The sequence below is a fragment of the Heteronotia binoei genome, chromosome 20 (genome assembly GCF_032191835.1).
Source record: "Heteronotia binoei isolate CCM8104 ecotype False Entrance Well chromosome 20, APGP_CSIRO_Hbin_v1, whole genome shotgun sequence".
NCBI classification, from domain to species: Eukaryota; Metazoa; Chordata; class Lepidosauria; order Squamata; family Gekkonidae; genus Heteronotia; species Heteronotia binoei.
The window spans coordinates 4,859,461-4,876,133 of NC_083242.1; the positions used below are offsets into that span (position 1 = coordinate 4,859,461).

Below are 16,673 nucleotides of genomic sequence, written 5' to 3' on the forward strand. Positions count from 1 at the left end.
AATGGACACAAGAGATAGTCTGAGAATCCATTCAGATGTTTAACAGACCTTGTGGTACAGTCCTTTCCAAACACACTGAGGTAGACTTATATCTGCCTATCTGTAGCTATCCAAATATCACTGTGGATGGAATGCTTCTAGTTTCTCTCTCTGGATCAGCCGGGAATCAAAGTTGGGTTTCATACTCTATGCAAGTGCTTCCCGTTGTGAGCCATTCAATACTGGGCTGGGGTGGAAAAGAGTGTGGAATTGCTTTTGTTGGTCACACCAAGTCTCATCCCTCTTCCCAGTACTCCACTGGTTCCTTCTAACCAGGCTTGGCTTTGAACAGTGGTGCAAGCCAGATAATTGTAGACTTGGACTTAACGGTCTTGTGGGGGCACCGCTATGTGACATAGACTTCAAATGCAAAAAGGGAGAATGGACATTCAACCCAATCCCACCATCTCAGCCGATAGCCTCTTAACACAAAGTATGGATAAGCGAGAGAACAACCCAATCCCACACTCATCCGCTCAGAAGTTAAGTCCCACTTCACTCTCTAGCTGCAGACTTCTGTCTCTTGCAATTGTTATGCCATTAAAGGCTTGATATGGTATGACTTCTGTTTTAAAGTCCCATCCAATTGGCTATGATGAATTCTGGTCAAAGTCCAGGGCTACCCTGAGCAAGGGCCTTTGAGCTATGTCTTTTGTTTGCTTGCTCTTTGGGACAGAGCATGTCCCTCACAAGTAGAGTCTCCTGGACTCTGCACCTTCTCAGTGCTGCCTGCTGTTTTCAAGCAGTCTTGGGTGAGCTGCAGTCTTGGTTACTTGGCTACCCTGGTTGGAATTAGTTCCAGACCCAACATTTTGGATACACATGCTCTGGCCGTTTGCTAAAAGAAGGTCCCACCAATGGTGGTGGATTGCTAACTGGGTGGTTGCCAGGAAACCGAAATGACCGACTGGGTTTTCCTTCGGTGGAATTGCAGAGTCGGGCTTGACTTATTTCTAGAGGCAAGATGTTGCTGCTTTCATGCCAACCTATCTTTCTTCATCTCCCCTAGATTGCTTACTTGGTTTTGACTACCAAGGAGTAGATTTCTCCCCGCATCATCCTAATTAAATCATGTTTTGCATCTGACTCTGCACCATCTCATTCCACCTTAATCCCAGTTTAGTGAGGAGAATGTCTAAAATTAATTCCAGAATGAGACTGTCCAGCTTTTCCACATTAAGTTACTCGCCGACCATTTTTCTGCTCGCCCTCGTCTGCTTCAACTGTGCCCCCGACACCCACATTTTCACATAAACCCAAGAAATACAAAAAGGGCAATTAAAAATACCAAGGGTCGACAGACATGCTGGGGCAATCTAACTCAAGCTGATCTCAGTCTAATACTTACACAGCCACATATTAAATTGCAGGAGATCTCCTGTCCTATAATACTTTTATTTCCCCCCTCCCTAGTTCCATCTGCAACAGTCCAAAAATATGAGTGATTGGGCTGCACTTCCAAGTCTGTCAGGTCCTTCTGTCAAAGAAGTTGAGAGATACCCTCAGATTTTAAGTTATACTAATGATGCCTCGATTTATCCAAGGAAAGAGAGGAAGGGAGGGGGGGGGGCGGAAAAACTGGTATTCTGGATGATGCAGATCGATATTCTTAGCTGAAAGTCGCACTCATATTTCATTTCCTTCCCACTCCCGATTTGATGGCTGTATCATCTAACCCCGCGAAGCTCACCCAGGAAAGACTTCATTCATCATGAAAATAACAGCAATTAAACTTTACTTTGTCTTGTCAATGAGGTATGTGCTGGCCCATAACTGTGTGGGTTAATCAAGTGTAAGGAGCGACTTGACACATCTGAATGAGGAACTGCCAAGGAGCCCCAAGTTAGCGGTTGGGAGAGGTAAATTCGCCACCGTGGGTGTAATTCCGTGAATTTGTCTTGCTGTCACAACACTCATCTCCTCAGGTGGAAACTTTTGGAGGAAAAAGAAAAGAAACTGCCTTCGTGCAGACATCTGCACGGTAGAGCAACGGGAGGAAGTGGGAGGAATAAGCAAGGCCAATCCAGAGACTTTGTACTGCTGGCGAATCACAGGGCCTGATGTTGGTCCTGTCCCCAATGAATGGAGATGATGCTCCTGACCGCTTGACTTTTTCAATTCATTGATATTTTGATCGATGGTCCTAGCATCCTGATTTTTTCCCCATTAGTATTCTAGATTTATTGGTCATCTGTAGGCTTGTTTTAAGATGTTTGCATGCAATTTATGTCATATTGGAATGCAAAATGCACACAGTATATATGCTGATTTATTGATGGTCAAAAGACACTGAAAAATCGATAGATTTTACAGGGGGAAATGGTTTTGATTTGCACAAGAGAACCATGCAATCAAATCTTGGGGGTTGAAACAGCAAGGATAAGAAATTCAAAACCATCCCTAGGGCATACTTCAGCATAAGAGCACAGACTTTTCAGGGAGGGTGTACAATATTCACACTAGGCTTCCCAAAATATTTTTAGACAGCAATATGGTGGGGGGGGGGGGAGATTCTTGCAGCCACTTGGAGCTGATGGCCAAAAGGAGGGGAGATCCATTCTCCTAAGAGAATGGGACCCTTCACATCTGGGCCATTTGCTTTTTGAGATCTTACCGTCAGGTAGACGATATAGAGTGTTGAAGGCTAGGACAAACAGATTTAAGGACAGTTTCTATCCAAGTGCTGTGGTTAGGTTAAATGCAGGGTTATGAAGGATTATCTGTTTTAGATGTATTTAATGGTTTAAATGGTTTTAATGGTTTTATGAATGTTTAATGGTTTTATGAATGTTTATTTAATGGTTTAAATGGTTTAAATGGTTTTATGAATGTTTATCCGTTTTAGATGTATTTAAATAGTTTAAATGGTTTTAATGGTTTAAATGGTTTAATGGTTTTAGATGTATTTAAATGGTTTATGAATATGTGTGTTTGATGTGTTGGTATGTTTGTGGAAGAGCACCTCATTTCGTTGCTCTCTTTTTGTTGAGAACAATGACAATAAATTCATCTATCTATCTATCTAAGCACCGCTCCACAAGATCACACCACATTCTATTCCTCTTGAATTCTGGTTTTATGATTCTAGCATTAACTCTCGGTTAATTCCCCCCCCCCCTCCCGTGTTACCAATAATACTTGCACATCAATAAAATACACTGCGAAAAAAGCAACCTTAATTTAATCACATGAACTGTTTTTATGTAGTGTATTCCTGACAGGCAACATACGCCCCTGCACAATGATAAAGCACTACACACAAAAAAACAATGAAACAACCATATTTAATTCATATGATTACACCATGAGCTGGCAATGTGGAAGAGGGCCAAAAGACCAGTACTAGGAAACAAACCTAAAATGATCGAAGGCTCCGGATATACCCCTTCAATAATGGAAAATAAGGACAGGTGATTTTGGAACTTCAGGGAGAATTTCAGGAACACCCCTAGCTTGGTGGCCTCAAAACTGCTTTGAGAGAAACTCTCCCTATTGACCAACAAATGATATTGTGTGACCTCGTGCTACCCTTTGTTTTCCTGCCAACCATATTGCACCGGACTTTAAGCAGATCAGCGCATACTTCCCTGTATGTCTTTCAAGAAGAGGGAGGCAAAGGTGTTTTCCTCCAGTCTCCATCTGAGTGTTAATTAAGCAGTTGCTCTATCAACAGGCCTTAAATTTTGTACTTGTTTATTTCCAGTTGAACACATGGGGATTTGCCATCTACCGAATCGGACCATCGGTCCATCAAGGTTGGTGTTCTCTCCTCAGGCCAGCAGCTGGTCTCCCTGGTCTTGGGCAAGGAGATTTCCACATCTCTGCCTTTTAGCTGGAGAAGCCAAGAACTGAACTTGGGACCTTTTGTAAGCCAAGCAGATGCTCTACTTCTGAGCCACAGCCTCTCCCAGTCTTTGTTGAAGGTGCATTGTTTCAAAATGGGGGTGGTGGTGTGATTTGACTAAGGCTTTTTTTTTTTTTTTGAAATGAACTTATTTGCATGTTAGGCCACCCCCCTCCCCCAATGTTGCCAATCCTCCAAGAGCTTACAGGGCTCTTAGTATGGGGCCTACTGTAGGCTCCAGGAGGATTGGCTACATCAGCGTGTGGCCTAATATGCAAAGGAGTGCCTCCTACAAAAAAAACCCCTGGATTTGACATTGTATTGCATTGTAATTTTATTCTTTTTTTGGAATAAAAAAATCTTTAAAAGAAACTATTTTCCCTTTAGGGAAAAGAATAACACAGACGCTTACAGCTTTTGCCGAATTTCATGGCAAGAGAGATATCGGCAAGAACACGGAGATCTATAGAGACATGAAGAAGAACTTCATACTAAGAGACAGATGAGAATTAAGCTGTCCAGACACCTAAAAGGGGGAGTTGGATCTTCAAGACTGGTTTCACTGGCAAGTATAGCTTCTGAGGATTGGTCCACCTGGTAGCCTAGCATGGAGGTTTTATACAGGGTTGCTGGAGCACATCTTGGACTCAGTCACAGATTCCCCCCTCCTGCGCAACAAACTACACACAGAACATCTCAGGCTTAAGTGTGAAGATCTAGAGAACATTCATATGAACCATGGTTTGTATGACCCATTTGTGTGTTTTCTAGATAGGCCAGTGGCTTCATGGCACATTTGCCTGCAACGAGAGAACGGCATGTGAAAGAGGCTAAATTCTCAAGATGGCTTCTGATGGTTGGGTGTGACGGAACACACACAATCTGTGCATGACCCGAGATTTTCACAGAAGCAGCAACTGACGTGAGACTTCAAGGTGTCCTGTGGGAGACTCACAATCTGCTTTGTGTATGCCTCACAAAAATGCCTCCCTTGGCTTGCAATACAGTTGAGATTGTCAAGAGTTGTGAGGTGCGTCTTGCCGCTTGGGTTAGAATTCCCCTTCACTACTCCAAAAACCTGAACTTTTTGCATCATCCCGAAAGGATGCAAACTTGACCAGCATGGGGAGCGATCCCCCTAGTGCTGAGTGACCATGCACGCGTGCAGATACGCACCTCTTAAACAAATGCAATCGATGGATAAAATCTAGTCAGTGCCAAAGTAAGATAGTATGTTGTGACCCAATCAAACTTCCCTGTCTGTCTCACTGAGTTTTCATTTCCACAGAGATGACATATTTAGGAAACTCTCAAGAAGAACGAAAGGATGCTCATTTTCACCACTCGGCTTAGACATGTTTAGATGAAGTTGGGGAAACAACCCTCTCACCCCCCCTCCCCCATGGTTTCCTCTTTTTTTTTCTTTTTGCTATAAGAGCAGGAGGAATTTGCATGCACTCTTCCATGCTGATTTACAGTGACTAGCTTAATAATTGTATGTCAAGCTGAGAACTCTTTATTTTATTTTATTTTTCATTTTCCCATGGCGGGGAGAGATAAATACGGCAGAATAATTTAAAAATAAAGCCGACCGCTTGTCTTTGCCCCACTTTTGATGACAAAAACCATCCCGCTAACGAGCTCAAGAGTGTCAGGGTGGGGTGGGGTGGGGAGAAAGTTCCGTCTTATTTCACGGCTGATGTCTACCTTTGCCTGCTGAGCGAGACTGCTGTTATTGATCAGCTGTGTTAAGTTTCCTTTTTTTGGTCTTTTTTTTTCTTTTTTGGAGGAGAGTTGGGAAAACGAGATCATTGTTCAGAAAGCTACAGGGTTATGGAAAGAAGAACCAGCCAAGTAGAAAGTTCTGATACAGCCAGTTCCTGAAGCTCTCAGAAGGATTTGTCTAAAGGTAGCCATCAACTACAGAAAAGGGAAATTTCAGCTTAAGAGGGAAGGTTGAGTGTCCCAGGTAAGTGCTGTTATGGGGAGGGGGAATACTTTCTCCCCCTAAATTCACTTGTTTGTTTACAGCAATTGATGCCTCTCATTTTCCTTTCCCCCTCTTTTTTTTTTTAAAGAGACATTTCTCTTTAAATGGGAATCAGTGCTCCTTTTTGTAACTTCATCGCTTCAAGTTTTATGTTACACTCCACAGGGTGGTGCTCTAGTAGGAAGATAGGAAAATTTGGGAATGCATTGCCTGCCTCTAAACATCTATAGAGTTAAACTCTCAAGTTCATCAGACCTTTCTTTCCTCTCCTCCCCTCCCCCCCTGTTCAAACTTCTCTTTGATCAAAATGGAATTAATTAGAAACTGACTCCAGATTCGTAAAAAAAGAGGGAAAGGAATGCGTTGTTGGATTTCCAGGAGCAACTGGCTACAGAACAATTAAGGTAATTTCTCTTAACTAAGCTTTCTAGCTCTGTGAAGTGTCCGTGTAGGATTGCCAGTGGCCAGTGGAGTTTTTTCTAGTTAATGATGCCAGTGGAGTTTTTTCTAGTTGGGGTGATGCTCTAGGTGATGCTCTCTTTGACCCTCTATACTACAATACCACTTGGTTGCCTAGTGGATGGATTTTGTTCATGCGTACAGCCTGAATGAATTTAATCACCATATGTGTATCCCTCTCTATTTCCAAAGAACTCAACGCAGTCTTCAGCGAAGGTATGTTCAATTTCACGAGTTCATAAAGTCGCCTTGAACAGAGTAGGGACCATTTGGTTCTTTTTCAGTTTGTTTACAATGGGAATGCAGTGTGCTTGGGGGTGTGTGTGTGTTGGGGGAATTTATGTAAGCCCCAATGAAGTTCTTGGATGAAGTGTAGAGTGAAAATGCAATAAGACGGATAATGACTTCAGGGAGTCCCAGAACAGCGTTGGACTAGGGGTGCCAGAGAAGCAAAGCAGAAAATTTGAGGGCAGGGGCAGGCATGCTGATGTGTGACATCACTTCCTTCTTTGCTGGAAGTGACATCAGGATGTTTGGGGGGATGCTCTAGGATTTGTCAAAAAGCTATGATTGGAACACAGTATTTTGGTGAATCTGAAAGCATCCCCCCTGTCTGCCTTTGAGGTGCTAATGGGCTAGCTAGGTGTTTTGCTCTCCCTCCTGGGGTTATTAAGGGTAGGTACAATAAAATCCTCTACTCAGAAAGGCTATGCTCTTGTTCCCTAGGGGAGGTTGAGTCTGTAGAACACATGTTCTTCAGCTGTCCACTCTACAGGGAGGTTTGCCATGGAACGGTCACCCCAACACTTGATACAATTCCTGGCCCCAAACACAAATAAAGCAACGCTTCACTGGTTCTTATCTGGTAATAATTCTAAGATCACATGGGAAGTTGTTAAATTTTGTGCATTAATCCTTAGATTAAGGGAACTGCACCTTAATAGTTCTTAAATTTTTAACCTTTGCATTACTGTTGTACTTTATGCTTGTTTGAACTGTATGCTGGCCTAAAGACTGTAATAAACTACTACTGCTGCTGCTACTAACACTGAGGTGAGAGCCAGTTTGGTGTAGGGATTAAGTGCTCGGACTCTTATCTGGGAGAACCGCGTTCGATTCCCCACTCCGCCACTTGCACCTGCTGGAATGGCCCTGGGTCAGCCATAGCTCTGGCAGAGGTTGTCCTTGAAAGGGCAGCTGCTATCAGAGCTCTCGGCCCCACCCCCCTCACAGGGTGTCTATTGCGGGGGGAGAAGATATAGGAGATTGTAAGCCGCTCTGAGTCTCTATGCAGGGAGAAGGGCGGGGTATAAATCTGCAATTCTTCTTCTTCTTCTAATGGGCCCGTGGACCTGTATCTGAAGGAAGCGGCTCACACTTGTTTGGATAATGCATGAAACAGGCCAATGTGCATGAGGAGATACTGTAGCGGATTCTTGGAGAGCTGGTCCAGAGTAGCGAGCTTCCTGCCTTGTGCATATACCTGTACATTGAAATTGCTTATGCAAAGTGCATTACATTTTGCACTTCACCTGATCTGCATTAGCACCTGAATCGTCAGCTTGCTTTGTAGCCAAGCAAGGAAGAGAGACAGTGTTTAACCCTTCAGCCTCCACTCAGGTTCACTTTCGACACTGGTTTCCCCTCTCCACTGCTAGCATTTTAAAGGAGAAAACGTGTGTTGCTGAAAAACACACATTCATTCCCACCTCCAAAATGCTGCCAACGAAACAGAGTAGAGACTCATTCAGAAAAGCAGAATTGAGTGGAGCAGAACAGGTGGTTAAACCCACTTATCACTCTTCCTAGGGTTGCCAGGTCTTACCTCATTGCTGGTGGGGGGTGGGAGGGAGCTTTCTTTGTGGGGGTGTATGGTGACATTGCAACAGAAATGATGTCATCACCCTGGGGACATCGTGCAGCAACATTCTGGTATTTTGAGCAAAACTCCTTACCACAGAGTTTTGCCCCAAATACCAGAGTGTTGCCACACGATGTCCCCGGTGTGATGGTGTCTCTTCCTTGTGACATCATCATGTCGAGGGACATTGTGTCAGGTCATGACTGCTGGGAGTGGGGCTTCCTACACCTGCCAGCTGGCTACTGGCAGGCAGGACCCTGTGAACTCGGGATCCCCCACTCCTACCTGGGGGCTGGCATCCCGAACCCTTCCCTGCATGGCTCCAAGGAACCAAGAGGCTGAAGAACTCTGGATGGACCAAGATGGATGAGCTTTGTTCTCATCGCCTTGAGACTTTAGACACAATGATCTTGGGAGAGAAGATCTCAATCGAGAGAACTAATACCAGTCCGTGTGAGGTTTGATGGCCTAATGGTCCAATTCAGCACAGGCCAGCTGTGTGTGTTCCAAGTTCTTCACCAAAAAATAAAATAAAATTGCACAGCCACGGATAAAGAACAAGTACATTGCACAAATATGCTGAGATGCAAAATCTGAAGAAACATTCCACATGCTTACCGTTCGTATATGGATTTACGGTCTTTTTGTTTGTCATGACGCGAGCCGTCGCATTATTTACCTAAGCACATAGAAAACAGAATTAGTATCGTTTGTGCAAAAGAGAAGTTTCCATGATACTAATGAAATGCATGCATTATTGCTGGCATTAGTTATGTATAAATGCAATTTAATTTATATCTCAAAAAAATTCAAAAGAAAATAAAAAAGCAGGAAGCACATAACAAAATCATACTATTTATAATTACATTTACTCTCATCACCAGTTTCTTTTAAAAAAAAGAAACTTACAAATCATTTCAATAAAGTAACATCATCTCCTTTAAACTTTAATAAAGAGACATTAAAAGCAAATTAAAAAGGTTCTGCATAATTGAAGACTTAAGAGCATGCTTTTTGTTCCATGGTAACACTGAAACGATAAAATATTTAAAAACGGAAAATTTGCAACAAAAAAAAAAGAGGAGAGAAAATACCATATGAAGGAACATGCAGTGGAGAAGAAAGGGGGAAAGAGACAATGTACAAGGGAAGAACTTAAAGGTCAAAAGAAAATGGGGGGGGGGAAGGACAAACGGATCTAAGCATTGTGCAACATAACCCTTTCAAAGAGAGATTCCATTGGAAAAGCAACATGTAGCATTCAACACTGGGAAACATGAGCCTTGTTTGTTCATGGCAAGAAAACTAACAAAATCATTCAAGCTTTCAAAATCACAGCTAACAAAAGGATAAAAGAGGGTGCATTATTTAACACAATATGGAGTTAACAATCTGAGTAAGATGTGCACAAAAGTCATATCCTCAATCCAAGTCAGTGTCTCCAAGGCTTGCTTAAAATGGACACTCAAAATTTACAGGCGTACCGATATAGAGAAAAAAAAATATAGAGAGAGCATCAAGAAAACTTAATACGACAAGTCAAAAAAACTCCACGTGGTATATATATATCAGCGCTTAAAAAATATACGTGAAACGGCGGATGGATTTTGCCACTTACCATTCAGCACCATCGCCGGCATGGGGTATGTATACAGTTACCATGGTTACTGAGAGTTTGGTGAGGGCCCTAAGCGCTATGGTCGAAGGGGGGAAAATGGAAAGGCAAAACATGCGACATCTTACTCAAAAGACGACAGCATTTTCAATTGGTAATTTTTTTTGTTTTTCTTTCTGTTTCTGTTTTTTTTTTTCTTTTAAATTCTAACAAATAATTATTCAGGCAGTGTTGAAGGGGATCCAGTGGTCATAGGGAAAGAGAAGACTATCAGGGGGCATGTTTTTGCATTCAATGTAAAGGGTTTAAACCCTCATGGGCAAAGTAACGCAGGGGTGTTCAAAATGAATTTCATTAATCGAGTATTCAATGCTGATTGCTCAGATTTCCCAATTTGAATGATTTGGGAAGCCACTGTAGATCCTGCATCAACCCTGCACTGGAAAACAAACAAAAAAAAATTAAAACAAAAAACCAAAAAAACTATCTTCTTGTTTTGCTTTGCCACTTAATTTTGTTTTGTTTATTTTTTCCAATTTTTAAAAATCTATTGCACCCATCAATTTACAAAACCTTTCAAAGCACAGCAAAATATTAAGAGCTCATCACGCTTCGGTCATACAAGTTTCAGCAATAATTATAAAGAATTACAAAATCGATTTTTTTTAAAAAAAATTAATAAACCCAAGAATGGCCAGATTATCTTTATTTATATATATTCTCACACATACATATTGATATATATATATAAATAAATATAGATATAGATATATATATATATTAAAAAAACAATGGGAAGGGAAAAAAGGGAAGCACACGGGACACTAACGATGCATCGGAAACAACAAATGAGAGTGAAGCAGACATTTATAAAAAAGATGAAAAGGAAAATATTTTGAACATGCACCTCGATTTTACGGCCCTCTACCACGGTGCCGTGTAATTTCTCCCTCGCCCTTTCGGCATCAGCACTATTTTCGAAAGTAACGAAACCAAATCCCTACATGCAGGTGGGAAGAGGGGGGAAAATAACATGCACATCATTATTTCAGACAATGACCACTTCTTTGCTTATGTTCTCGTTTGTGTTTCTCTCTCTCTCTCTCTCTCTCTCTCACTTTCTGTCTCTCTTTAATTTAATAGGTTCTCGTTCTTCCTTCATTTCTGTAACATGCAAATTAGAAAAATTATAATCGTACCGAGATGTGCAATTAATAAAGCGACCCAATGTGAACAACTTTTTCTCTCTCTCTCTCTCTCTCGCTTTCATCAGTTAGAGCATATCCCCTGAAGAATGTCAAAGAATGAACACCAAAATACCTTTTTATTTATTTATTTACTGCGTCTCTAAATTGTTGCTATAGAGGAAAAAAAAGAAATCTAATGAAAAAGGGGAGGAAAGAAACATCTAAATTGATGGAGTGATGTTATCACATGGGAAAAAAAACTGTGAAAAAAGAAAGTGAATCACTTTTGGACAGCATGCGGTTTTGTTTTTTGTTTTGCTCAACTGGTCATAAGTACAAACCAAAAACGTGTGCAACAAATTTCAACGCCAAATGCAAATCTAGTCTAGAACATTGGCTAGTTACTCATGCCATTGTGGTTTAAAAAGAAAACATGTCTGTCATGCAACACTCAGGGTATAAATAATTTTGTCCAGGTCTACAACCTTTACTTTTTTTTCTCCTTAAAGAAAAAGGAGGAAAATAAGCTCTGCCAACAAAACAAAGTTGAGCTTGAAAATAAACTCCCCTGACTCTTTCAAAAAGATAAAGCGGAATTATGTGGTATGAATAAAGAAAGAACAGAATTCAGAAATGCAACCACCTGAAGCAATGTTCAGCTATCCCATATTGCCGTTCTTAAATGTCCCTTTACAGTTGCAACATGGCTCACACATCTGACATTGGGTCGATTTACACATGGCCCGGGCATGCACATTTGACATGCAGTAGAGTGTCGGAGCAAGCCACGGGCTCACGCACCTTGCACTGTGACACAGGATGTTTCGTGTAAATCGTGGCCTATGTGAGTATACTTATTATGTGGCTCTCCACTGTACACACCAAAGGGGGAAAGAAAAAGTGGATAAGCCCTGGTTCACATTAAACATCCTTTGTAAAGTTTGGAGGGGGGGGGGGGGTCAACGCGTGGTCCCAATTTTTGCTCCCACACTCCACAGAATGCTGGACATACATGCTGGGGCTATGCGCGAACAAGCCCGCTGTCGCTCCTACAACTACTTCCGTTAGAGTTTGCTTAAAGTGTTACACGTTGGATGGATTCTGTTCATGAGTCTTCTCCCTCCCTTCTTGAAAGCACTGTGTTCTGCAGTCACCAATGGATGAAAGTTGGTTGTCCAAAGCAGTGCTGTGCACCTCTGCCGCTAGGAGCTTGAAGACTGCCCAGTAAGATAGGGCGGGTGGGAGCATATCTAGCTGTACATGAAGGCAACCCAGTTCTAGATTCTCACGGCTACTCTATGCATCATTATTACCATGGGAGGAATCAACCATGTCATGGGTCTACAGATGACCCTTTTTGGGGAGGTTGGCTGCCTCCAGCTTCCACCCATTACAGGACTTGGCATGGTCCACATTTGTGGCAATGCTACCCAGCGCAACCATCTCAGAGAGAAGTTGCCCATCACGAAAAGGAAGAAAGCAGCCCATGCAGAGAACCATTATGTTTACACTGTGCCCAAATACATGCGGCACTCATTGCTGGGGGACACCTAATCCACGTTATGACCTGAAGATAAGAGTCAAAAACTCCTCAGGACAAAATCCACCACTTGGTGTACTGCTTTAAGCAATCTGCTATCATCTAACTTCACTACCACTTCAATAACATGTTTCAAACAGATACATTCTTGTCTTTTAAGCATTCAAAACATTTCCCCTACAACTGACAGCAAAACTTGACATTTCAATGATTTTTTTTTTTAAAAAAGCTTTTGACAAACGGCCCACTTGGTGGTCAGAGATGCAGCCCAACTTTTTGAAATAACTTGACTTTTTCTTTGTCACCCTCCCAGTCCCCGAACAAAACCACTTTACTACAAGAGAGGAAAGTTTTTTTGTTTTTTTTTTAAAGAAGGTCTAGGCTTCTGCTACAGACTGGCCTAATATGAACAAATTTCATTTCTGCTTTTTCTGGTAGCTGGAGACCCTTTGGCTATGCAGGGCATACCAGAACCCTTCAGTGTCCTTGTGGTTGTGTGAAAATTAGAATCAAAACCATGGGAGAACAGCAGGCATGCTCTGAAGTTTTGTTTTCTCCCAGTTAGTACAAGGTTCACCCTCCCACCAGGAAAGGGAGGGTGGTGGGAAAGGCCTGAGGCCAAATGTAGATCAGATGTAGACCATCTAAGCATGATCGTCTTTCCTCTCTTTCAGTACTGATAGGTTTACTCGCATGTTGAGCACATTATGGTTGTGCGGTTTGGTCTCCTGTACCTTCAGCCACCATGCACGTTGCCTGTATTGAGAAATCTCACGTGTAAGTCCTTGCCTATATCATGTCACGTGGCTCTGTACCACTTTTCACTGCGGGATGCCTGCATGGTGACACAGGTACATGAGGCCAAGTCTCCCCTCTGTGTCCCAGTGGGTAAATAAACTACACATTGAGATCACGGGTGATCCAACACAGAGAGATCCCACAACTGACATTCTACAATCCCAAAATTGGGTGATGCAGATCCATTAAGTTATTAGTAGCACTTTCCCCTGGAGGAAGGAACCTTCTCAAGATGTACCTGTCAGATGATTCCTTGAACCAAAGGAAAGTCTGGCTACTGGTGGAATGGATCTGTGGTCTTCAACCTAAGGAGAACGGCTAGATTTGACTCATCTAACACTTTAGAGGCTGACGAGATTTCCGGGATATAAGGCATTTGAGAGTCAAAGCTTTCTCTGTCGGATACCTCTGATTCTCAAAAGTGTATACCTGAAAATTCTGTTGGTCTCTAAGGTGCTACGGAACTCTAATCGAGCTGTTCCATAGGAGACCAACCTCTGAAACTACCTATGGAGAAATATCCCTCGCTTCTAAAATAAGACATTTTCAAACAGCATAGGCTAACTCTCTTACTCTGTTATACAAATATGAAAACACCTCGAATGTAAAAGGTTAGCATACTGAGATTTTTAACTAACTGAGAAAACATCTGCACTTTCGTAATTGGGAACAATCACATCTGATCAAGTAATTACTCCAGAGAATATTAGATTATATTACTTGCTTCCATTTCAAATCAGGATATATACCTATTCTAACAACCCCCTCCCCCCGCTCCTTTCTTTTCTGCAAGCTTGAACTAATTTCGGAAAAATGAGAGAGGCAATTATCAGGGAAGTAGAAAGAATTGGCAGACAACATTTGATTATATTTAAAAGCAGAAAGCAATATTCCCATTAACCAGTGACAGTTTATCGTAGGTAAAATTATCCCCTTTTAAAGGATTCAAAATTAGGCCAATGGATTTCACGCTGTTTGGGAAATTGACAAAAAAAAAGAGGGGGGGGAGAAAAGCCCAATAGATGTTTCGATTAAAGTGGATACTTAGGAAAGGTTTATTATAGGAGTGCAGTTGCTTTCTCTTTAACGTATCAAATACTTCAAACAAATTAAGCATTTCCACAGGTGTATTCAACTGCTTACCTTGGAGCCTCGCTCATTAAAAATAATTTCAACATCTAAGATTTTACCAAATTGCTGCAAAGAAACAGAGAAGTCACATGAGCATTTAAAAAAAATAGATTAGGAACATTTAAAATGGTACCACAGAAAGACTCCCCCCAGATTGGGAGGAGATACTAGCTGGATTCTGAAATGCGGCTGATTGAAATGAATACTGGAGCCCCATAACTGTGACTGTGCATGCATGGAGCTCCTTTCCAGCAGCTCCTGCATCATATACTTAAATATAGAGGTAAACCCTGTTTGTGCCTGCTTTGCATGTGCAGAGATGTACACTTGCGTTAAAGCACATGTGGTGGCATTTGTTAGGGAGAGAGGGAGCCCCATGAGTTCATCCTAGTTACACGCTTTTTGCCTTAGCCGCCTTGAAGGGCTGTTGTGAGATGTCACCCACTTTGGGCCCTTTTTGGGGAGAAAGGCAAGCTGTAAAAAATGTAAAAAATCCATCAATGAATGGTCATTGGGAACATCTGTGACCAGCTGGTTGCCCAATGAAGCCCCTGATGTCCCAACGAAGGAGGAACAGCAGCTACTGTGGCTCAGTGGTAGAGCATCTGCCTGGTAAGCAGAAGGTCCCAAGTTCCATCCCCAGCATCTCCAACTAAAAAGGGTCCAGGCAAATAGGCGTGAAAAAACTCAGCTTGAGACCCTGGAGAGCCGCTGCCAGTCTGAGTAGGCAATACTGACTTTGATGGACCGAAGGTCTGATTCAGTAGAAGGCAGCTTCATATGTTCAGTACTCGGCAGGAATGGTAGCTGGCTTATCTGTTTCCATCTATACAGGACACTGACCTACAACTGTGTAATCTGTAAGAAGAAGGCTGCAGATTTATACCTTGCCCTTCTCTCTGAATCAGACTCAGAGCGGTTTACAATCTCCTATATCTTCTCCCCCCACAACAGACACGTTGTGAGGTGGGTGGGGCTGAGAGAGCTCTCCCAGCAGCTGGCCTTTCAAGGACAACCTCTGCCAGAGCTCTGGCTGACCCAAGGCCATTCCAGCAGGTGAAAGTGGAGGAGTGGGGAATCAAACCCGGTTCTCCCAGATAAGAGTCCACACACTTAACCATGACACCAAACTGTAAGGTTGGGAAGTCCTGCTTGGGAAATACCTAGAGATTTGTGGGTACAGCCCGGGGAGGGTGCGGTTTGGGGAGGAACGGGGTCCTTAGCAGGGCGGAATGCCATAGACTCCAGCCTCCAAAGCAGCCATTTTTTCCAGGGGAAGTTATCGCTGTCAGATGGAGATCAATTGTAATCCTAAGAGAACTCCATCCCTCACGTGGAGTTAGGCAACACTGTTTTCCCCTCTGAAACAAAAAAACTGGTTAAAACTGCTAAAAACCGAACAGTCTTTAGTGCAAATGAACTGGAGAACCTCTCCCCCCCCCCTTTGTTTGTTTGTGCCACATTTTCACAGCGCCACATTTTCTAATACATCACTCACAGCGTAATGTATGCCTATTTCATGTGTCATTAATGAGGCTGGACAAAGCTGTCTGTGGCACCGCCAATGCCAGAAGCATGACAATGTGCCACAGGGAAAGGCCAAACGAGGAAGAGGAGGAGGACGACGGGATTGGATTTATATCCTGCCCTTCACTACCCAAATAATGGCCTACAATCTCCTTTCCCTCCCCCCCAACAAACACTCTGTGAGGTGGGGGGGGGGGGCTGAGAGAGCTCTCACAGCAACTGTCCTTTCAAGAACTACTCCTACAAGAGCTATGGCTAACCCAAGGCCATTCCAGCAGCTGCAAGTGGAGGAGTGGGGAATCAAACCCGCTTCTCCCAGATAAGAGAGCTCTGGCTGACCCAAGGCCATTCCAGCAGCTGCAAGTGGAGGAGTGGGGAATCAAACCCGCTTCTCCCAGATAAGAGAGCTCTGGCTGACCCAAGGCCATTCCAGCAGCTGCAAGTGGAGGAGTGGGGAATCAAACCCGGTTCTCCCAGATAAGAGAGCTCTGGCTGACCCAAGGCCATTCCAGCAGCTGCAAGTGGAGGAGTGGAGAATCAAACCCGGTTCTCCCAGATAAGAGAGCTCAGGCTGACCCAAGGCCATTCCAGCAGCTGAGAGTGGGGGAGTGGGGAATCAAACCCGGTTCTCCCAGATAAGAGAGCTATGGCTGACCCAAGGCCATTCCAGGAAGTGCAAGTG

The 16,673-nt window shown here is 43.0% G+C and overlaps 1 protein-coding gene across 26 annotated transcripts in view; it reads right to left on the reverse strand.

Moving 5' to 3' along the window:
• RBFOX1 (RNA binding fox-1 homolog 1) overlaps positions 1–16,673 on the reverse strand; it is a 1,171,625-nt gene that overhangs the window by 99,390 nt on the left and 1,055,562 nt on the right. For 22 of the 26 annotated variants that reach the window (XM_060260455.1, XM_060260432.1, XM_060260436.1 and 19 more), the window contains 3 exons: positions 14,477–14,530; positions 10,716–10,808; positions 8,812–8,872 (listed from right to left, as the gene is read on the reverse strand). In XM_060260455.1, coding sequence (XP_060116438.1) covers positions 8,812–8,872; positions 10,716–10,808; positions 14,477–14,530 — 208 coding nt within the window. The remainder of the gene's footprint in view (positions 1–8,811; positions 8,873–10,715; positions 10,809–14,476; positions 14,531–16,673) is intronic. The other 4 variants (XM_060260452.1, XM_060260440.1, XM_060260445.1 and 1 more) reach the window with 1 other exon arrangement.